This window comes from Osmerus mordax, chromosome 22, assembly GCF_038355195.1.
Source record: "Osmerus mordax isolate fOsmMor3 chromosome 22, fOsmMor3.pri, whole genome shotgun sequence".
In the NCBI taxonomy this organism is placed as follows: Eukaryota; Metazoa; Chordata; class Actinopteri; order Osmeriformes; family Osmeridae; genus Osmerus; species Osmerus mordax.
The window spans coordinates 13,195,729-13,220,028 of record NC_090071.1 but is presented as its reverse complement, the minus strand read 5'-3'; the positions used below and the strand labels follow the sequence as shown (position 1 = coordinate 13,220,028).

Below are 24,300 nucleotides of genomic sequence, written 5' to 3'. Positions count from 1 at the left end.
GACTTTTTGAAGTTGATCATAGTGTTTAGGAACTTACAAGCAGTAATCCATGACTAAAGGCCAAAATATACTTCAAGCTAAGTACGTGTACGCATACGCACGTATCCAGCGTTCCCTGTCCCACTTGAACAGGGGTGCCCAATGCGTCGATCGCAAAGTTTATGGTGGTAGATCATGTCCTTAAATTTTTTTTAAAGAAACATTTAAAAAATGTAAAGAATTTCATCTCCTCCGATTCCCCCATACCCCTTCATTGACATAAAGTGGCGAATCTACCGCCAATCTACTACTGATAGTGGTTGTAACATTAGGTTACCATAACAACGATATAGGTCTGTGATAGGTAGTCTTGCAGTCAAGATAGAAACGTGAGCGTGGAAATCATCAATACAAAAATGTATTGTTTTGTGCTGGTGTGTAAGGGTCCATGATATATATTACATTTTCAATATTATTTTATTCTCACAATTATGTTTTTCATTTCATGTGCGCCATTGAGGTTTCCATTACTCTGTTTTGGCCTCAGGTTCTGTTTTTTTCTTCTTGAAATTAAGCTTCTATGTTAATTATACATTACCTTCTTAGCCATGCATAGTCTATTTATGAAGATGTTTTGTGGTAGATCATTTTTAATTGGTCATTTTAAAAGTAGATCACAAGCCAAAAAAGTGTGGGCACCCCTGCACTAGAAGCACTGAGCCATTTCAGGGACGTTGTTACTGACATGTAATGATCGCTAGATGGCGACGGAGCAAAGGCACGGACTTAAAATGAACATGTCTTCGGCAATCTGTCATTTATTTCCGTGTTGTTAGTCGGTGATTATTTCATTAGAGCATTTGTTGTCTAGCCCTCCAATCATTCAGCAAAATGTAATTTATTGGCAAAAGGATGTCAAACACATTGTGGGTTAGACTGCAGTTGGTCTATAGTAGCCCGACATTATCAACATTTAGTCATCTGACAACATCACGCTGTCCCCAGTAAAAAGACACAGGGACATCATAAACATTCAATGGTCTAACTAGATACAGTTATCCTGGCAAAACATGTAATGTTCTTCATTTATTTTCAGGACATGGTCCAAATATTGCAAAAATGAGAGCCATGTGTAATTTGGAAATGATATGCTATAGGTTTACTTGATGTTAGCCTACATGTTGATGCTTAGCCTAATTAAACAACTTTCGGAATGACAAGACAGGCAGTGTAGCCTATAATACGCAGTGGATAATATACTGGTTGAGAATGTATTTTGGTTTTATGTAGGCTATTACGGTAACATTGGGACAAGTGTGGATGGTGGGTTATGCAAGGACAGTAGTGCATATAAAATGAAAGTTGCATTTGATAAATCAAGTAGAGGTGGCCTATCTACTACAACTTGCCTGACATAATTTAGAATAGTCTACGTTTAGTTTCCTTTACATCTATGGACTATATAAAATAATGCTAATCTCGGGTATTGCATTGTGCACTGGATTCATATATTTTATTTGCTGGTAAACCGTGAATGCATCTTTCAGGCTGTTTGAAAGGTGAAAAATCCCATCCCCCCTTTTAATGATCGATTGCGTAGTGAATCAATGGATTTGGTCGAAGCAGTTCCTTCCAACGTTGTCTGTTTTACTCAAATCCAGTTACCAAACATTCCAAGCATTCCATTCTGATAGGCCTACTTACAGCTCAAGAATACATTTAATTTAGCCTATTGTTATGTTCACACACTTTGTACAAAATATAGGCATTAATTGCAGCCAGAGGTTGTAAAATGCTCATTTAATCATTTTTACCTCTCGATATTTCAGAAATGCTATTGTAAGCTATTTTATTGAGTGGGCTGTTGTTATGTTAGGCAGGAATTAGAAATGGGGAACTTTCATTGTGAAGGCAGAAGTCGTGTGCGAAGAGAGTGGAGACAATAAAGTATGGCCGGCCGAAGGAGAGGAATCACGGAGCCCTGTATTCATGCACGATCGGTTACACTATTGAGTCCAATGATCATAACAGCCCCATGCCGTCATCTCCTTTTATTAGGCCTACCTTATTAAAGGCTATTCATAAATGGTTTAGCCTACCATTTGTAAAATAGTTGCAAACTAACAATGTCATATCATATGATTAGTTTCGCTCGTGTGAATATGTAAAATGCATTTATTGTTGGAATGCTGCTTCAGCATTCCAATATCTCTTTTACTACTATTGCTAATGGAACTGTTTTATTCTACTACGCCACTGAGTGCGTTTACTTGACCATGAGAAACCCGATTACTAGCAATTGTCGGTTTATGCCATACGATTACTCCGTTTACATGTGTAATTAGTTATGCGATTACTCAATAAGCGCGTCTACATGATTCTTTTTATTAATCGTTGTATGCTCCACGGACGAAACTTGCACCATCATCCTTCAGCAACAAAGTGTCGCCGTGTCTTCCTGTATCGGCCCTACTGCTGTATGTTTCATTCAATCAACACATTGAATCCTACTAAGAAAGCAGAGTAAACGCACTCAATGCACACATCTGCTACTGCTATTACTATCCCAACTATAATTGGGTGTGCTCAAGCCTTCGGCGAGAGCACAACCTTTGTTCTCTCACATATATATTATTATTATTTTTTTTATTTCTTTTTGCCCCCCTAAAACTCAGTCAATATTTGGCCTACATAGACAACGTAGGTGTCAAAAGTTTCGTCTTGGTAGCGATTGAATTGCTTCTATTGGAATTTACGTTCCGTTGCATGGTTTAAGCGTAAGTTAAGTTTTTGTGGCGAAAAGTGAAGCTAACGGTGGCTAATTTGCTAGCCACAGTCACTGACGTTACTAACGTCACTGCGTCACTAACGTCACAAAAAACACGCGTAACTACCTTTGCCAGAACATTCGTTTAGCATCTGTTAACTTGGGGGATAGCTAAGCTAACTATAGCTTTACTGCAAGGCAGCTGCAGAAACGCCACAAGAGAAGAGGCCAGGGTGATAACTATTTACTCATTTTACTTTGTGATATGACACACAATTGTGATGTGTAATGTACAATATAATCTGATATTATTAAGGAAGTACATCTACTTTCGGAAAGAGTAGTCTACTATTTCACTGAAGTATTAGCATCATGACATTAGCCTGTGTTGCCCGGGCAACACATACTACAGTGGTCTATGATGTAGCGTTATCTGTTTTCAATCGTTAAAATAAACATTCCTCACATATACATTTTCGTTGTAGGATTTATTATGACATTAGAAAACGATTTGTTGGTGAAATTACCATTACCTGTGGTTTCAAACCAGTGTAGCTCACTGCAACGCTGTAGCTTACGCGAGACACACTACAAAAACATCTAGCTACAGTACACAGCTGTTTAGGAAGTCAAACGGCGACAGAAAATGTTCGGCACTCCCCTTACTTAAATCAAAAGTCTATCTAACTACTAACCTGAACTTCATTGCCACAGCCTAAACGTTGTCAATCTGTTCATGAAAATAATTAATTTCAGCCTAAACCGTACAACGGAACGTTAAATCCAATTCAACCAACGCAATCGCTACCAAGACGAACACAGCAGTAGTCTAGTACTGTACCGTAGTAGTACAATTTACCGGGGCAGCTTCTCCACACAGGGCTATATCGCATTTTTCGTTGTTACTGACCATGATCGCTACCAGTGAGCTTTTTATGAATGAGCGATTTTCCACTAAATAAATGTCAAGCTTATTTACGTTTTTGGGGGCATATTTTCAGTTAGCAGATGGTACTGTTTGAATCGCGATTCTATCTTCTGCCGGTAAAGTCGTAGAATAATCTTCAAAGGGGGTTCTTTATTAATGAATGAATGCAATATGAGTAGGCTAAATGCCTGAAAATATCACGAGAAGGGACAACTTAAAAGGACGTTTAAGTCATAGAGATTAGGTCAATTTTTACACCGGTCTGCCAAATGTATTCGTTTTGATTCAGCCTGTCAGCTGCCTCTTGCAGGGGAAATGAGAAGACATCATATTTCATTCTACACTTCACTCGTATTTTGAGTTGTAAATGAGCAGCAAAAAAAAGATGCTTTTAAATCTATGTAATCTTTATAAATAATAAGTAGGCCCGATGCATTTTTATATAAAATATACAGACCCCTGTGCAACCGACGCAAGCAAGCACACCCTACAATTTCCCCAGAAATTGTATCCTCTCTAGTTTCAGCTGTTATTTTTATGACTGGCTAGCCTAGGCCTACTTCTTCTTCTGTTTAACAGTTCAGCTTTCAGCTTCTCCCGCATTGTATTTCAGCTCTTAGCGTTGTTAGATGATGCAGTTCAGTTTCCACACTGCCTCTTTCGTGTGACTCACACATTTTTGACATTCATTTCAGCTTGCGGGTATTTTCTCATTTCTGTATTTTCTGCAATTTAAGAAAAATAATTTCATCTTTCAGCATTCCAACGCATTTTCAGCAGGAAATGCCTGTCTAGTTAGCGATGTTTATCCGCTTTACCAAACATATTTGCATTTACGATTACAATTATTGTTCCTCATGACATAATAATTGCGCTTACCAGTCAACACACAAACGCCCATTTGAAACTAATGAACTTCATAGAATTGGCAAAGATTTGTCATAATTTTTCACATATCTCATTATGGCTATTTAACCTTTGTCTGAATGACAGACTTGTAGAAGGGAACTCTTGCGACATCTACTGATAGCTTGAAAGGCAGGGAAAAAGAATTGCAGAATGCGCAATTAAACTGGCCTGGGTGCCAGCCAAACTTAGCCCGCCCACAAAAAAATTTGGTCAGGAAGTTGGGTCTGGGGTCGCTCGGTTGGGGAAAAACTATGTCCGAACAAGAGCTGTTTGGACCAATCAAATTGTCAGGGAAGGCTTTATACGATAATGGACAGATGATCAACAGTAACGTAATCAACCACATCACCAAAGAGCGCTTGGGTTGAATTTGTTTTCAACAAACAACATACTACGTTGCTCTGATTGGTTGTAGGTCTATCCAATTGAGTGAAGAGGCATTTTTTTCCGGGTTCGGTTGAAACACGCCCCATACTCACAGCCCAACGGAGCGGTATCAGACTCATATTCTGACTAGAATTATGAGTATGACAAAGTCAGGCTACAATTAAACCAGAACATGAGCAAAATAGCCTTAAATTTGCTTTCCCCGGTGTGATTTGGATATGATTTTCCTTTGGCCCCCCTACCAAAATGAAGGGGAAAAAATCGGATTTAGTTTCCTTCGTTAGTTTTTTCCCCACTGTATTTTGTCTATTTCGGCTCAGCCAATCATAAAAATGTATTTTTTTAAATAATGCTTTTTACTAAATACTGGAAGTCGTTTCGGATAAAAGCGTCTGCTAAATCCATAAATGTAAATACTGATTGGTTAGTTGGGTGGTATAAAAGTTGAGGACATCAGTGAGAGAGGACACATTTCTGGAAAGTTGACAGCCTTGTCAGATCTGGTTAGCAGGTCTATTTAGCTAGCTAAATTGTGTTTTGAGTCAAACAATAAGAAAATAGCTTTTTGGGAGAGGCCATTGTTGTTGGATTGTAGGCTGTTGCACGTGAGGAGCAATTTGTTTCCGTATCACATCTGGCTAATGCACACAGCTGCAGCAGCACTCGTGTCAGGTTCGATAGCTTGCTCTGTTCACCTCGCTGGTTTTAGCAAATCAAAGCTTCTCTCAGATTGCACCAAATTGAAGCTTTAAACTGCTCAAATGTAGCTAGTTACGCAGCTAGTTACAACTATTATACTACCAAGAAGATTCCATAAATCTCCATTCCAATTCCTATTGCAATTTAAATTTACATTTAGTCACTTAGCTGTAAGTCGCTCTTATCCAGAGCGACTTACAGTAAGTACAGGGACATTCTCCCCGAGGCAAGTAGGGTGAAGTGCCTTGCCCAAGGACACGTCATTTTGCACAGCCAGGAATCGAACCAACAACCTTCTGATTAATAGTCTGACTCCCTAACCGGTCAGCCAGCTGACCCCTGCAATGGTTCTTTACCATGACGAAAAAACAATAACAAGCCCCCTTCATGGGTTACCTCTATACCAGAGCCATAGAAAAAGAGAGTTGTGACACGCTTTGATCTCGCCGACACGTGATCACATGGTTCAAGCATAGACTTATATATTAATAGACACAGCTAGATTTCTTTTCCAAGATGGCGTCCCCATTAATTTCTATGAAAAGTGCTCAGTGGCACAGTGAGGCAAGCAAGAGAGCAAAATGGACCGTGCCATCTTTCCAGACTGACTCGTCCGGTCTTGCGCAGAAGCTTGTTCCTAGCTCCGAAACTCGTGCATGCTTGCAACTAGCTGTACACGTCATACTTTGCAACAACCAGTCGCGAGCTTGTGAGCTGGAGCTAAGGCATTGCAGAAAACTGTCAGAATGTGGTACAAGTCCGATCAAGAAGCAGATACATGTGAACTTTACGAAAATCAATACTATTATTACTGTAGTATTATTAGTCCTTTCTCCTTGTTCTCATTCAGCTCAGTTAAATCAGCGATTGGCTGATTTAGGGGGTTCAAGTAGCTCGCTGTAGTTCCAAAAAAAAAACACTGCTGTCAACCTGTTTGAATGGTTTTCAATGAAGCTGGCCAACAGAAGTCGCTTTCTCAGGCAAATGACAAATGAAACAGGCTTGGTTAAAGAAATCCGATATTCTGGCTATCTTCAGCAGACTCGTATCTACAAAAGGCAGTCCTCCCTGACGTTTTTGGTGTAGAATGGCGTGAAATACAACATTGTGAACACTCACTGCCAGTGAAACACAGGAAAAAAGCTAGAGCTTTTTTGTCACGTGGTTCCGGTAGCTCGCTGTAGGGGTGGGTGCTGGTCGTGTATTGCATGCCGCACTATCTGATCAAAATTACAGTTCTCTCTACAGTCAGAGGTCGCGCAAGAAGGTGGAATGTAAGGGAGATACCCTTTCCAAAACTTGTAAGGGCATAATAGTTTGTGAAAGACCCAGAGAAACACAAATATCCGACGAGGCAAAATCCCGGACAAATGTGGAATCCCTGCCGGACGCATTTTTTAGGTCTCGAAAAGAGGACATGTCCGGGTAAAAGAGGACGTCTGGTCACCCTACATTAACTTATACATAACGCAATATTGTGAAGCAGAGTTAGAATTGGCTATGCTAGCTACCGATACTGTACCAACTGTACTATACTGTACATACCAAACAGTAGCCTAATGAGGACTATATTGTTCCACTTAACGTTTAACCTTCGACTGTTTAAGTAAATGGGACTTGTTAAACGTTTTTTTATTCATCAGCCCACTTACAATTTACCACATTAACAACACTTATATTTGTAGTACTTGATGCAAGCTGAATCTACCATATTTTACGGTAAATAAGCCGCATCGTGTATAAGCCCCCCCCCCCCCCCCCCCCGCGTGTGCAGTGGTAAAATACAAGTTATGAAAAGAGACCGCGTCCGTGTCTTATTGTCCACACTATCATATACAATTATATCTAAAACAAACTTACAAAGAGCTCGGTTAGACTACCAAAGTTGAATTAGTAATGTTGTTAGCGATGCTAGCGTTATTTTGCTAGCTAGCCTATAACATTTCACTGGGTTTGCAGCTGTTTGATTAACTGAAATTATTATGAAATGTTATGTTCTACTAGCCATTTGCCTACTTTAGCAAGTCACTGTATTTCCAAGCCCTGATAGTGTAACTGAGAAAACAGTAAATAATTCCTCTTTCAAGTAATAAGCCCCCGTTCAAGTGTTGAGCATAAAATTAACTGCACGGTCAGTAGAGATCTTGAGAGAAGCCACTTTTTTGTTCTAAAACCGGACTATAAGCCGCTTCGAAATATAAGCCGCACAAGCACAAGACAACTGTAAAATCGGAGTACAAGCTGCGGCTTATTTTCCGTAAAATACGGTAACCATTATCACCAGCAACTGCTCAATTTAACCCTTGTGTTATCTTCGGGTCATTCTGACCCATCAGTCATTGTGACCCACCGTCGTATTGCGACAACTTTACCGCATACAAAAACAAAGTGAAGCATTTTCTTTTAACCGTTGGGCTGTCTCAGACCCCCCACATTGCGAAGGTCACAACGATGGTTCGTTATGAACCTTTGGGTCATGTGACCCGAAGGCAGCACGAGGGTTAAGACAAGGAGTTTGGTAAATAGAACAGAATATACAAGGCAACCAACTGCCTTCAATAAAACATTTTATTGTACAATATGTCCAGTGTTCTTCCACTCCTTTGTTCGTAGTGATCCGGTGATTGCTATGCAAACTAGCCATGTTATCTAGTTGAGCTAGCTAGTGAGTGGACCTGAAATTCCTGCAGAGCATTGAGAGCTAGCTGGACGATAGGGGACCCCTTAATCTGCAATTCATTTTTGCTAGCTCTAATCAGATGTACTATAGGCTAATAAGAGAAGACTAACTTTGTATGCCAACGAACACCAATAACCAGAAATAATTTGACAGACTATAAACCAACGGACTTCTGGTTATGCTCTCTAGCTAGCTACAGTAAAAGTGTTGCTTACGTTAGATACTAGACCTACAGTCTAGCTCTAACTGCATTTAGAATCTAACAAGCTATAATCTTACGATAAATTTGATCTACATTACATTTACATTTATCAGACGCTCTTATCCAGAGCGACTTACAGTAAGTACAGGGACATTCCCCCTGAAGCAAGTAGGGTGAAGTGCCTTGCCCAAGGACACAACATCATTTTACACGGCTGGGAATCGAACTGGCACGGCTGGGAATCGAACTGGCAACCTTCAGATTGCTAGTCCGACTCCCTCACCGCTCAGCCATCTGACTCCCTCAAGATCTAAAGCTGGCTATATGAAATACTACAACTAACAATTGATACGTGGTGGTAGAAATATAAAATAATGCAGGATTTTCATCAATGTACCAGCTAACTTGCTTAGGAGACACTGAAAATGAATGGGGTTCAACTTCTGCATTCCTCGATAACAATGGGAGTCTATAGAAGTGTCGCAACTCTCTTTTTTTTCTATGGCTCTGCTCTATACTTATCTCTTCGTGGAATGAAAACATTAAGACATACATTTAGCTATTACAGTCAGGCTGTGCCTAATGTGCTTAAGCTGCCTCCGCCAACAAAAAGATCTGCTCACTCTCACTTTGTTGTAATTTGTGTGTGAGATGTTTTTTGGCAGCACTTGTTCTGTAAAATATAAAATAGAGAGGTAATAGCTTTCCTAATACTGTATAAAAAAATATTGCGTTGTTGGGAGATAACTAAATATTTAAAGGTAATAGAATCATACCCATAATGAAGCATATTCAACATTTTTCGATTTGTAAATAATGTTTTAATTTCTGTGTAGACAGGTAAGATATCTTAGCCTGGCTCTGCCCTCCTAAGTACTTCCACTCAATTTTCATTTTGCTTTTGTACTATGTTTCAGTGTATTACTCAGACCCTCCAGGAATTTGCAATGTTGCGATCGCACCAATTCACGCGAATTCAACGATTCCCCGCGAATTCAGCGCAACCTTGCAATTTTAACCAATCACTGCAATTTTCCCGCAACTTTGAACAATCATCGTCGTCTCCCACAACTCTCTCCAGTAGGGGTTACATACAGTGTTGCGCCTGAACGCGTTCATTGAACGAAAGTTCATGAACTCCTTGATAATTTTGGTGAACGTGCTGTATTACTGCCTGATGAACGATACTGTGAACACGTTCATTCTGGTGTCTGTGAACTCTTTCACTCTTTTTAATTTCGTTCAATAAGGTGCCAGATTTCTAGAGACTTCCAGGCAAAAAACACACCGTTGACAGTCGTGTATCCAGGGTTGCCCAACCAGTCAATTGCTGCGTGTGCTTTCTTCTACTGTCTATGCCTGGCAAGCGTGAGAGCGCCGAGTTGCGTAGAGGCCGAGAGCGGTATTGCAGACAGATAGAGATTTCAATCCTTTTTGTAAAAAAAAAGGAGATTCCTCCCTTCAATGCATGCGAATGTAAAACCTGGTTGGATAAGGATAAAAAATGGGATATGATGAAAATTGGCATGTTGGTAAGGTTATTTAGGGGACCATTTCTCAATGGTTTTATTCTTTGATGAACGTTTATTAATTACTTAGTTTTCAACCAAATAACTCAATTAAAATTACAAAGAGGGAAATTCACAACTTTTTATGGCAACTTTTACTTGCTCCCGCAATTTCATCGCAACAAACACCTAAAAAACACGCAACTTTCATGCAACTTTTTGGAAAAGCTCCTGCGAAATCAGGAATTTTAGCCCGCAACTATCACAAAAAAGGCCCGCGAAATCCTGGGGGGACTGATTACTCGGTGTTTTTGAAAAAAAAAAAATATGTAGGTCCAATCAGCGAACAGAGGGAGTGCCTGAGAACGATGAAAGATGTGAGAAAAGCTATTCGGTCGGTTGTGGCAATGCTGCCGAATATCCATAAGTTAAAGCCGGAGCAAGAACAATCCTTGCTGAGTTTTGTTGGTGGCCATGGTGTTGTTGCCCGCCTCCCCACGGGGTTTGGAAAAAGTTAGATTTTTCAGCTAGGCAGCTAGCTCCGCTATAGTAGTGGTGAAGGCGTTGGCTAAGGCGAACGCTAGCGATTGGTTATGGCAGATCAGAGTGGCTCTGGGCAGATCCAATAGTTTTAAACTTCAACAGAGTACCCGCCTTCAAGGAAGTTAACGCTTGTCAATGGAGCGATCCCAGACCCTCTATACAAATGAAATGTACGAGGGTCTGGTTGGGACCAGGCTAAAGATATCTGGCATTCTGTTGGTGTTTATAGACAACTAGGGGGTTAGGGTATACTTGTAATCTTAAAACCATTAAGGAGGGTTAAGGTTATGCAGTGTATGTATACCATTTTCTTCCCTTGTCTCCTTTTGCAAATATTAAATTCAAATATTAAAATAGATGGGGCATTGTAAAATGAACTATGGTGGTTGTACATAAAAAAGGTTTACGTTTTTTAGCTTTATGTTCAAAAATAAGGATTGTGCTCATCTCTTATACAGCTGTTAATTTGCAATGCATAATAAATTGAATATAAAGGAAAACTCCTGATTATTCCTACAAAGGCTATCGTTTTTAGTGCGCACATTTCCATCAGAGCTTGACTGATTTAAGTTTTTTGTTGATACACAAAGTGGAATATTTTTGTCATCACCAATAAATGCTGCTGCAGACTAATATATTGACAGATTTATTGGTGATGTCAAAAATATTCCACTTTGAGTCTCAACAAAAAAAACTTAATCAGGTCAAGCTCTGATGGAAATGTGCACACTAAAAACGATAGGCTTTGTAGGCCTATGGCATGCATTAATAGGATTAATGCAAAGCTTATATTCATGAATTTTCCACACACTGTAGAGCAGTTGCTGCATCCATGGGAATATTTCCTAACCTGTGTAAATGAGTCGACAGATGAAACAGTAGCACTTGAAACTGGCGTCTGCTGACTAAGCTGATCCAGAGGCTCAATAGACACACCTACTTGTGCCACTGAGGCTGCTTGAGGTGCTGCCATCATTCCAAAAGGATGTTCACCACCCTCACCTGACAAACAAAAGTAGAACCACATTTCAGCTACATGCCAATTCATCAGAAAAATGTATGATTGATTTTAAATATTAATAGCATGCTAATTAATACTTGCCTGCTTTTAAGCTAGCTATTTTAAAGATGGCACTAGGTTTATCATTAGTAATAAAACCTAGAAGTTGCCAAACTTGACCACCAACTTGATCAGGGAAGGAAAAGTAGACAGCACCACCCATGCCTACTGGAAAAGGCACTGTTCCAAGCATGAAGACCACCACATGGTTTACATTCTCATAATCCGGCAGGTTGAAGACAAACTTGTCATTGGCAACTTGTAATGCGTCTGTTTGGACCTAAACATAACAAAAAAAATGTAGTCAAGAGGCACATACTCAACCTTTTTATATGCCAATTGCTGTGGTAAAAACAGAATGTATAACAAAGATTGTATGGTGTTGGTAGCTTAGTATTTAACCCTATATCCCAGATGCTAATGTAAAGGTTATAATAATATTACAGATTTTTTTATGTATTATTTTCAATGGATAAATGTATTTATCTTCTTTACCTTCTGTTCAAGAATTGATGATCAATTGCATTATGTGTTTGATATGGAATCATTTAGGTCTGTAAAATCACATTTCAGACACTAAGCTTATTCAATTTGTCATGTGCAGGTATCAAGGAGAGGAGTCAGGTGGCTGAGCGGTGAGGGAGTCGGGCTAGTAATCCGAAGGTCGCCAGTTCGATTCCCGGTCATGCCAACTGACGTTGTGTCCTTGGGCAAGGCACTTCACCCTACTTGCCTCGGGGGTATGTCCCTGTACTTACTGTAAGTCGCTCTGGATAAGAGCGTCTGCTAAATGACTAAATGTAAATGTAAGGAGAGCTGCAGCTTCACCAAAAACAGTGCATGGTGGGGGGGACAGTGACATGCCAAAATAATGTAAATCCTATATATCCTTTTATACACTGGTAAAAATATTGTAAACATATTCCAATAGTGCGAAATAAAGGGATGGGGGGGGGGGGGGGTGTTGAGAGATAGAGTTCAGTGGATGGTCATGTTTAGTTGGTTAACAGCCTGAGAAAAATGAATGTTTGCGTCGGAAGCTCCATAAGCGCTTTCCAGAGGCGACAACAGGCTGGTTGGGGTGTGTGGGATCTTTACTAATGCTGAGACCTCTGCGCAGGCAATGCAGGGTTTTTCCTGCATAGAGAATTAAGTGGCGGCCGCCTCCATCAAAGTCTGTGCTCAGAACTCTGATTGGTGGGAGTCAGATGGCTGAGTGGTTAGGGAATCGGGCTAGTAATCCGTAATGCCAGTTCGATTCCCGGTCATGCCAACTGACGTTGTGTCAAGGCAAGGCACTTCACCCTACTTGCCTCGGGGGAATGTCCCTGTACTTACTGTAAGTCGCTCTGGATAAGAGCGTCTGCTAAATGACTAAATGTAAATGGTGTCTTCATGGAAAACACAATTTTCTAATAAGCGTTGCTATTGGTGGATTTCTGTTGTTTATAACTGCAATTGCGGCATTACGCCGATGTGGTGGCGCTGTATCGTAATAATCAGTGCACCAGGAAAAGCGCTGCCAAAACTGCCCGAGGAAGAAAAGAGCGTCTTTTATTTTCAGGATTGTAATAATTGATTGAGAATACTATCACAATTGATGTACAGTATGTATCATAATAATACAGTTTAAGGTATAAATGTAAAAAAGAAAAAAAAAGTTTAAACACTTGTGCGCAACAGACACTTGTTATAGACATTGTTGCAAGGTGGCAATCGATGGATCAGACCAGGAGGCCTTGGACTACAAGGAGTTCATGAAGAGGTTTTATAAAACATGAAATAAGAGGCTGAAATGTTCTGCCTCTGGTTGTGAACTGTGTAGGGGAAAACAATGGCTTTAATGCCATGTTTAACTACCCTGTAACAGAGACACATTTAGCAGGTTATGAAACGTGTAAACGAAAGTTTATTTATATTTTATTAAAAAAAATGCTTTAACGTGATTATCGTCATTTTCTTTAATCTTAATTATTATTAGGGGGTCAGGTGGCTGAGCGGTGAGGGAATCGGGCTAGTAATCCGAAGGTTGCCAGTTCGATTCCCGGTCATGCCAACTGACGTTGTGTCCTTGGGCAAGGCACTTCACCCTACTTGCCTCGGGGGGAATGTCCCTGTACTTAATGTAAGTCGTTCTGGATAAGAGCGTCTGTTAAATGTAGATGTATTAATAATTGCTAAAAAGTGTTTGCTTGAGCATGTGTGCACATGCACATTTTGAGCGAGGAAAAACCCTGCAATGTTTATGATAAATGTATTTTATGGCTGGGAGCTGGGTACCGGTGATATGCTGGGACACCTTGACAACAGGACTTTCTGGTGAGATGCAGCTGGTCTGGATGCTTTGTACAGCAGTAGCTGTTAGACAAACAGGAAATACAGGCATTTTGGGGGCTTCTTAACAAGGGATTGTGTATTTGATGTCCAGGAGAGATCCTCGTTGATGTGGACTCCTATTAGGGCTGGTCGGTCTGACCTAAAATGTACATCATGGTCTGATCTGAAGCACTGATGGTAATGATATATATCACAGGATATTAGTTCATCTTAAAATGTATATATAAATGCATCTGAAGGGGTAAAGCACGTAGAAGTATGGCAACTGCATGTCAGTTATTTAAATAAATACAATAATAATCCTGTAATAATGGGAAAAATTAACAATTTTCAAGTTGCACAAATCAAGCTGCACAAAGTGAGTACAGGAGGCTTTCAATTACAGCAGGCTTCTTTCCACCTACCGATTTAAACACAATGAAACTCAAAATACACAAAAAAACAGTATGAGGCTTGTTTTGTGTCCACAAAAAATGAAAGTACAACAGTGCAACTCTTAGTGCAAAAACTAAAACTGTCAACAATCCCGTTTGTGTTGCTTTACTCAGCCAGTCTCATTGCTTATAGCAGCAGATACTCCAGGTTATTAGCCAGGAAAACACATTTGTCAAATGTCTCTGGCTTCAGAGCAGAGGCCTGTTCCATAAAGGCCACTCAAAAAAAAGCTGGACTGAAAGTCCCAAAACTGACTTTAATTAGTTTAATTAGTCAAGCGGGGCTCAAGCGGTTCCATAAAGGCCAATTTCAGCTCACGCACTCCTACTAATTCAAGTCAGATTTAAGTAGTCAAGCTAAGTGTGCGTGCACCCCCAACTGCATGCCTTATAAAATAATGGATGAAAACATTTTTTGGCCAGACTTTTGAACTTATCATGGTCCACATGTATGTTACTTTGGGGCAACAACATGCAATAACGGTAGTAAATAGAAAAAATACATAGATTAATATTTTTTTCAATGTGTTTATCACATTTTATGAAAGTACTTAAAAAAAAAAAAAACTAAATTAATGGAAACATCTGTACTGAAAAAAACAAGACAGTGGCTGTCAATTATCCTTTTAGTGGAGGTTTGTTACCTACAAGCAACAATGCGCAACAAAGGAAAAAACCTTTACAAAATATTTTTTCATTTCAATTTTTACATTAGGAATTCACACAGTGGCTTTAAAAGAGATGATCTGTTTTATTAAATGCCAAACAGTAATTATTTTTGTATCATTAGGTCCTTATACCAATTCAGCTTCACTGTGTGTGTAAGTCAAAAAAGCAGTTTTTCTCAGGAGTGAAACCTTTTTCTCTGTTTAGAGAATGAACACATCAATGTTCTATTGGTAGTGTCATGATCATGTTAGAAACACATCCATGTTAGCTGTTTAGGGCTGTAGCTTTGTTAGTTTTCAGTGGATGTGCTTGCGTGCATGCACCCACACATTCATGTACACAGGTGTATCTGTGTTCAGGGAGGTGCAAATTCCCTGGATGCAAGATGGTGTCCCGATCAAACCCTCCATCTCCCACAATCTCTCAATCACCCTGGGATCGGCGACGGTGACCCCTTCATCCTCTGCCAGGAACCTCATGGATGACGAGCTCTCCCTCACGGCCCACATTGCTGCGGTCTCCCGGCCGTGTAGATTCACCCTCTACAACATCCGGAAGATCAGGAGATACCTATCTGAGCATTCCACCCAGCTGCTAGTCCAAGCACTTGTCCTCTCAAAGTTGGACTACTGCCACTCGCTGCTCGCCGGTCTCCCAGCATGCGCAACCCGCCCTCTCCAGAGGATTCAGAACGCGGCGGCCCGTCTGGTCTTCAATCTACCCAGATGCTCTCATGTTACCCCACTCCTCATCTCCCTACACTGGCTTCCCATCACGGCCCGTATCAGATTCAAGACTCTGGTACTGACCTTCCGAGCGGTAAACGGGACAGCACCCGACTACATCAAGTCTCTCCTCCAGCCTTACACCCCCCCCCCCCCCCGCCACCTACGGTCTTCTTCTGACAACCGTCTGGTGGTCCCACCGCTCAAGAGCACCCGGTCCCAACACAAGCTCTTCTCCTGTCTGGCCCCCCAATGGTGAAATCAACTCCCCACCTCCGTCAGGGACACTGACTGTCTCCCCACCTTCAAGAAAAGGCTCAAGACGCACTTGTTCCGGGAGTACAACGGCACTTAGGAATGCTTGGCTGGACCTGATGTTAGTTTCCTCCAGGACCACAATGACTCATATTGAGAGACTTGTTGCTCTTGTTGGTTAGTTGTAACGGTTTCAAATTCTTGTACTCGCTGTGAAATATTTTTACTGTTGCTATCTCGTTGTTATGATCAGTGACCTATGCTCTTTTGTAAAGCTCTCTCTTGGAAGTCGCTTTGGATAAAAGCGGCTGCTAAATGCATAAATGTAAATGTATGTAAAAAACACATCCATGTTATTCCACACACAGTGAAGCTTAATAGGTATAAGGACCTAATGATACAAAAGACTCATCACTACTGTCTATCTCATCTTCACTGATGTCAGGTGGTAAAGCCATCACAGTCTCCACTGTCTGACTTCTCACTCTCCCTTTACCATAGAACATTGATGTGTTAATTCTCTAAACACAGAAAAGGAAATTGTTATAAAATTATTGGGTGTATATGGAAATAAACACAGATACACCTGTGTACATGAATGTGTGGGTGCATGCACACAAGGGGTGTTGGGTACTGATGTTGGGTGATCCAGCCTGGCTTGCAGATGGCATTGCAATTTTTCCCAAATGTGTTTGACAGTCACAAAGTGAAGTCTGTGTCTAGGAAATAGAGACAGTTCCTATGGATGGGGATCATACATTTTTATTGATATCGATACAATTTTCGAAATTCCTTAACGATCCGAGTCTTTATCGATACTTTTATATTATTTGGTGGAAAAACGAGAATGATCAGCAGCGGGGTGGGGGGAGGCTAGTCTTTACTCACACACTGTGCTCGTAAATAATTTTTCCGTTTCGCGCACGTACTTAATTTTAGGGGCATATGCGAGTGAAATAGTTGCACTGTAGAGCCCTGAATTGGCTTATTATTGTCAATGATGGAGACTTGCTACAAAGTTGGGGTGCGCTCACCATGCATACCTTGGGTGGAGGAGTAGGATTGTCCTGCAACGGCAGCTGGAGTTGGCACCGTTGCGACTCGAAGACAGTCGAAGGTACTGCATTTTCCCTTTAACTGATGCACAACGAGGTGCTTAAGTTGATGTTTACAGATAAGACTGATCCCAAAGCATCATCTGATGATTCACTATCCCAGACGTATTAGGAAAATAGGTCCATGGTGTATGAGGTTCGAAGGGAAACACAACTTCTTCAAGAAGTCTGTAAAAAATGTCAAAAACATAACCAAAACACTGGTCAAGAAACATCAGAATCAGTTGGCTTTTCATTGGGAGAATAAAAAAAAAAAATCAGTTTGGTCCTGTTAAACTAACTAGCAATCTAGAGGGCAGCAAGGTCTTGAGGTCTTGTCAAACTTTGAATGTGTCTAGTGTCTCTACTACTTCCTGGGTGAAATATTATGGAACAGAGTACCAGATTGTAATGTTTGTCTGCGCTAGTGTTGAAGATGAAATGCCTATTTTTAATAGGATTATCAATATCATTATCAAGGATGATGAAGCATTTATTTTGACCACCAAAGTTATGACAATGTATTTCGATGATCACCTGAATGCATTCAGCATTGAGGAGGTGCATGATGTGTTCACTGTCATTTGTGTGAATGATTATTATAGACCTTATGATAGGCAGTTTTCACCTGACAACGATGAGAGAACATATATTAATAATAAATAATAATACATTTTATTTAAAGGCGCCTTTCTCGACACTCAAGGACACCGTACAAATTACATTTAAAAACAGCAAAAATAAAGAATACAACATTAAAAACAGCAGAAATAGGCAGAGTAATTGACATTTAAATGGAATATGCAGTTTTAAACAGATGGGTTTTGAGTTCCAATTTGAAATGGGGGAATGAGTCAATATTTGGGGGAGTTGGAGTTGGGGTTGTAGTGCATTCCAGAGACTGGGAGCAGAGCGGCTGAATGCTCTACTCCCCATGGTAGTGAGGCGGGTGAGGTGTATGGAAGAAGAGGATCTGAGGGAGGTAGTGGGACCCTGGAGGAGATTAGACAAGTACGGGGGGGGGGGGGGCGAGGTTGTGGATGGCCTTGAATGTGAACAGGAGGATTTTGAATTGTATATGGAACTGAACCGGGAGCCAGTGGAGCTGTTGCAAGACAGGAGTGATGTGGTGGATAGAGTGGGTGCGAGTTATGTGGGCAGCTGAATTCTGGACCAGTTTAAGTTTATGGAGGGATTTGTGAGGGAGACCAAAAAGGAGAGAGTTACAGTAATCCAGACGGGAAGTGACAAAACTGTGAACAAGAATGGCGGCAGTGTGGGGATTAAGGGAGGGGCGGAGGCGATTAATGTTTCGGAGGTGAAAGTAGGTGGACTGGGTAATGATATTGATGTGGGGTTGAAAGGATAGTGTGACACCCAGACTCTTAACCTTGGGGGATAGTGAAACGGAGGAGTTGTCAATAATGAGAGAAAAACTGTCGGTTTTGGATAAAGTGGATTTGGTGCCAATGAGGAAAACCTCGGTTTTATTTTAATTTGAGGAAGTTTTGGGTGAGCCAGATTCTTATTTCAGTGATGCAATCAGTAAGGGAGGTGGGTGGGAGAGTGGACGAGGGTTTGATAGAAAGGTAGAGCTGGGTGTCATCAGCATAACAGTGAAAGTGAACGTTGAATTTGCGAAAGATATTGCCAAGGGGAAGGAGGTAAATGATCAAGAGTAGGGGCAGAGCCCTGGGGCTGACCTGAAGTGACAGAGGAGGGAGTGGATTTAAAAGACTTGAGTTGGAGGAACTTAGTGCGGTCAGAAAGGTAAGATGTGAACCAGTTTAACGGAGTGTGGGTGATGCCGATCGAAGATAGCTTGCTGAGGAGGGTGGTGTGACAGATATTGTGCCCTACTGCAGTTTTGTGTGATATGCGTAGAATTGTAAAGTCAGAAATTGCAAATATGTATAAAATACAAAAGGTCATTTTCTCTCCAATTTCTGCCATTCGTCTTTTATTTAAGTTAGTGGGGTATGGGGAATTTTAATAGCCTGGTCCTAACCAGACTCTCGTACATTTCATTTGTACAGAGTCTAGGCTCGCTCCATTGACAAGCGTTAACTTCCTTGAAGGCGGGTACTCTGTTGAAGTAAAAAATGATTGGATCTGCCATAACCAATCGCTAGCGTTCGCCTTAAGGCCGAATTATACTACTCCGTTTTCACGGAGACGGACACAGGGAACGCCCTCTCCGATGTGGAACGCCCTCTCCGAGCCCCTCGGAGAGCTCTACGTGCACCTCCTGATTTTCCTGAATATCCGTCCGCTAGTCCGTAATTTTACTGATACCCCTTGGCTGTGATTGGTCTGTATTAAGAACCGCTTGCATCAGGTGCGGGGGCGGGGTTGCCGTGACCAACAAGACGAACAGAATCCCTTGACCGCCATTGCTGCAAGTTTTTACAATTCATATTTAATCTAAACAGTACAAGTAAATCAGCATCTGAATTAAAATGTGACGAGAAATCGGCAGTGTAGTTGCTGAAAATGTGATTATTTTATTAATGAAACGGCTAATTTGTAAATTTGCTCCGACTTTTCAATAACCTAGCTAGCATCGCAACGCAGCGCCACCTACTCTTCTGGCGGTGAATTGTTTTCAGCACCCACAGCCTTCTGAGTACTATAAATTCAACTAATCCGTCCAACTCTGTCCGTCTGTCTGTCCGTAACGGAGTCGGAGTAGTATAAATCGGCCTTTAGCCAACTCCTTCACGACTAACGGAGCTAGCTGGAAAATCAAACGAACCCCGTGGGATCAAAGATTGTTCTTGCTCCGGCTTTAACTTCTGGATATTTGGCAGCGTTGCCACAACGGACCGAATGGCTTCGCTCGCATCTTTTTCCGCCGCCTTTACGGAACTACAACACAAACTAGCGCACAACATCAACGTCATCGTTCTCAGCCACTCCCTCTGTTCGCTGATTGGACAGGTAGAAAATTAATCGGAGACATCTGACTTACGTACCTCATGCCCAGACCTAGTACAGAAGCAAAATCAAAATTGAGATGAAGTACGTAGGAGGGCAGAGCCAGGCTAGAATTTTACACCCAATAGAGTTAATCCTATTTACACCCAGAAGTATTAGTATGGGTTATTTTCAACACTGAGTGTTGTTGTCTTCACACTACACTGGTGTTGGTGTTAAAAACTGCTGAAGTTAGCTATCTTGCAATATTGTACATGAAATTGTCGTAATTGCATTATGATAATGTATAATTTGTTTTCAACCAATGTCATAATTTATAATTATTAAATTGCATTCAGTATTATTGACTATTTGGTAAGAGTACAGTGTCTTTATTTTGAAGGCCTTTTGTAACGCTTGTGAGTGAGAGTAAACAAGCTAACAGCAAGTGAAGCATGGACAATTTAAAAGGTCCCATGACATGAAAACTTTACTTTAGGAGGTTATTTAACATTAATATGAGTTCCCCTAGCCTGCCTTTGGTCCCTCAGTGGCTAGAAAATTCGATAGGTCCCAGAGAATCTGGCCCGCCCTTAAGAAACCGAGCTACGACCGTGGGAGTGCCATATCGTTTTTTTCCTAGAGAGACATCATGGCTTGCAAACGAACGAAGCATAACAGTTGCTCAGTGTTTGTATTTTTACAGTTGCTCAGTGTTTGTATTTTTACAGTTCCTTCATCCGAGCCTCTGAAGAACCAGTGTCTTAATTTTATTTTCTCTGGAAATGCGCCGACACAACTTCCCAAAGTTTTGTATGTTGCTTTACTGTATATGGTTACCTAGCTTGCTACCCTTAGAATGTGGCTGTAACATTATCTCCGCAGCTAACACCTCAGTTACTGTCGCTAATGTAAAGGTAGATAGCATCAAGTATGTGTGTGAATACACACGCTGTAAAGCGAGTGTTGTACACTTCTTTGTTATTTGGATAACCATTCTGCTGTTGGTGTATGGCGCGCGCGATATCCGCCTTTCCCCTCATTGAAATGACTATGAGTGGGCACCTCTGCAAACCAGGGTGATAAGATGAGAATGGGCAAATTCGAGACATCTTACAGCAACGGGGCTACGAGCCATTGCGATACATCCAATGTAAACATTAGCGCATGGTGCCACCTCTCTCCTCCTCATTAGCATTTAAAGCTACAGACACAGAACATCCTGACGAAAGCTCATTGTGGGACTGCTCGTAGTGTCTGTAATTCTGCACCAAGGCTGAATTTCGGGAAAGAGACTTAAGATACAGTATTAGGGGACCACTAAGCATCCAAAAACAGCATGTCATGGGACCTTTAATGCTCCGATAAAAGTTTAAGGTTGTTATGTTGGATGTTTGCGATCTAAGGAAACCTCTATTCCCTTGGTACAGCATGCAGCCAACAATGTATGTGGTTTTTTGTCTGTATTTTACTTTGGTAAACGTTATTTACATGCTGCGCATGTCATTGTATGTTCATATTAGCCTAATGTGGTCTTTATTTTCTTGTTATACTGTAGGTTTAGTTTTACATTTACATTTAGTCATTTAGCAGACGCTCTTATCCAGAGCGACTTACAGTAAGTACAGGGACAGTCCCCCGAAGCAAGTAGGGTGAAGTGCCTTGCCCAAGGACACAACGTCATTTGGCACGGCCGGGAATCGAACTGGCAACCTTTAGATTACTAGCCCGATTCCCTAACCGCTCAGCCACCTGACTTCCTATTTATTACACAATGTTCATTTTTGGTGCAGCATTTATTTGAGGGTGGCGCTTAATCGAAGAAATACGGTATGTACTTACACTGGCTTGCCTTGCACTGCATCCTCAGAGGAAGAATATGGTGGACAAACCGTTTGAGTAATTTTTTTGAAATAGGTTTGATAGTTATGCCAGGGGAAAGTAATGGAATTACAGATTAACTATAGTAAAATAATTGTGCACAGTAAAATCAACAATATTTACATGTTTTTAAAGGTTGTACATTTAAAAAAAAGAATTGCGGTTAACATCTTACTGAATGCCTTTGATTGATGCGTCCACTTTCTCTGTCTCTCCAGACTAGATTTCAGGCAGGTGATTCTCTGAAAGTTAGCGTACCTAGGTTTGTCTTCTTTGTCTTCCACGGATACTGCATAAAACCTAAGATTTTTTGCACTAAAAAGGCTTAGGCGGTGTGAGAAAAGCCTTTAGGCTTTTAACATTTACATTTATGCATTTAGCAGACGCTTTTATCCAAAGCGACTTCCACGAGAGAGCTTTAAAAAAGTGCATAGGTCACTGATCATAACAACGAGATAGCCCCAACATTGCGAGCAACCAAAAACATGAAGCATACATTTTGAAAAACCAAATAAGTGCCAAAGGGAAGAACTATAAGAGCATGCAGTTAAACAAGTCACAATTAAACAACATGAAACTCAAAGTGCAAGACTGTACCTGTGGAAAAACAATTAACAGTAAAAATATTTCACAGCGAGTACAAGAATTTAAATCCGTTACAACTAACCAACAAGTCTCTCAATAAGAGTCATTGTGATCCTGGAGGAAACTAACATCAGGTCCAGCCAATCATTCCTACGTGCCGTTGTACTCCCGGAACAAGTGCGTCTTGAGCCTTTTCTTGAAGCTGGAGAGACAGTCAGTGTCCCTGATGGAGGCGGGGAGTTGATTCCACCATTGTGGGGCCAGACAGGAGAAGAGCTTGTGTTGGGACCGGGCGCTCTTCAGCAGTGAGACCACCAGGCGGTTGTCAGAAGAAGACGGCAGGTGGCGGGTGGGGGTGTAAGGCTGGAGGAGAGACTATGTAGTCGGGTGCAGTCCCGTTCACCGCTCGGAAGGTCAGTACCAGAGTCTTGAATCTGATACAGGCCGTGATGGGAAGCCAGTGGAGGGAGATGAGGAGCGGGGTAACATGGGAGTGTCTGGGTAGATTGAAGACCAGATGGGCCGCTGCGTTCTGAATCCTCTGGAGGGCGGGTTGCGCATGCTGGGAGACCGGCGAGCAGCGAGTTGCAGTAGTCCAACTTTGAGAGGACAAGTGCTTGGACTAGCAGCTGGGTGGAATGCTCAGACAGGTATCTCCTGATCTTCTGGATGTTGTAGAGGGTGAATCTACACGAGCGGGAGACCGCAGCAATGTGGGCTGTGAGGGAGAGCTCGTTATCCATGGTCACCCCGAGGTTCCTAGCAGAGGATGAAGGGGTCACCGTCGCAGATCCCAGGGTGATTGAGAGATTGTGGGAGATGGAGGGTTTGGCCGGGATGATGAGGAGTTTTGTTTTGGCGAGGTTCAGCTGGAGGTGGTGCTCGGTCATCCAGGCGGAGATGTCTGTGAGGCAGGCCTCGATCCTAGCTGAGATCCCCGGATCGGTCGGGGGGAAAGACAGGTACAGCTGCAGGTACAGCTGCATGTTGTTTTACTGCAGGAAAAATCCTGCAGTTAAATTAACAAACTTCGTTTGTCAAATATTTCGTCTTGAATATGACACTAATCTCACCTCATATGGGTGCAAGGCTTTAGTTCAACGTTTAGTGCAAGTGGCCTGTTCTTTAGCCTGACGCGATCCTTAAAGCTAGAATGTGTAATCGTTTAATAAAATAAATATGTACTGGTTGAAGGTCTTTTTGATAGTAATCCTATCAAGATCTGACATGACAAAATTATAGACCAGTCATCGCATTCGGACTGAATTTAATGATAGGATGTGCTTCCTGTCTGTCAATCCAGTGTTTCCTCAATGATTTTTTTCAGGGGGGGCTGTAGATTTTGTCATGTGTCAGGCCCTGCAAGGCAGTGTGAGAACCTGGCAGCGCGAACAGTAGCCTAGCAAGAGTAGCAAACCTTATTTTACGCATTTATTAGGGAATTTGTGGATGAGCAGCATCAGTATGTTGCCAGACAAAACTAAACTAGCTAGCATAACACAGTATGCAAGGAAGTAGCTATTCCCATCAACTAGGGGTGGAACGGTACATGTATTCGTACCGAACCGTACGGTACGGGCGTCACGGTTCGGTGCATGAAATTACACGGAGAATACACAGTATAAAAATAAATAAAACTCACGTGCAAATTAATTAATGTAATGCGGAACTACTGTTAGATACTCGTAGCCTAAGTGCCAGCCAAACTTAGCCCACCCACAAAAAAATTTGGTCGGGAAGTT

The 24,300-nt window shown here is 41.5% G+C and overlaps 1 protein-coding gene across 1 annotated transcript in view; it reads right to left on the bottom strand.

Moving 5' to 3' along the window:
• Positions 1 to 24,300, bottom strand: part of hikeshi (heat shock protein nuclear import factor hikeshi) — a 54,173-nt gene that overhangs the window by 26,468 nt on the left and 3,405 nt on the right. The window contains exons 2-3 of the mRNA XM_067260833.1: positions 11,705 to 11,942; positions 11,453 to 11,604 (exon numbers count right to left, since the gene is read on the bottom strand). Of these exons, the coding sequence (XP_067116934.1) occupies positions 11,453 to 11,604; positions 11,705 to 11,942 (390 nt within the window). The remainder of the gene's footprint in view (positions 1 to 11,452; positions 11,605 to 11,704; positions 11,943 to 24,300) is intronic.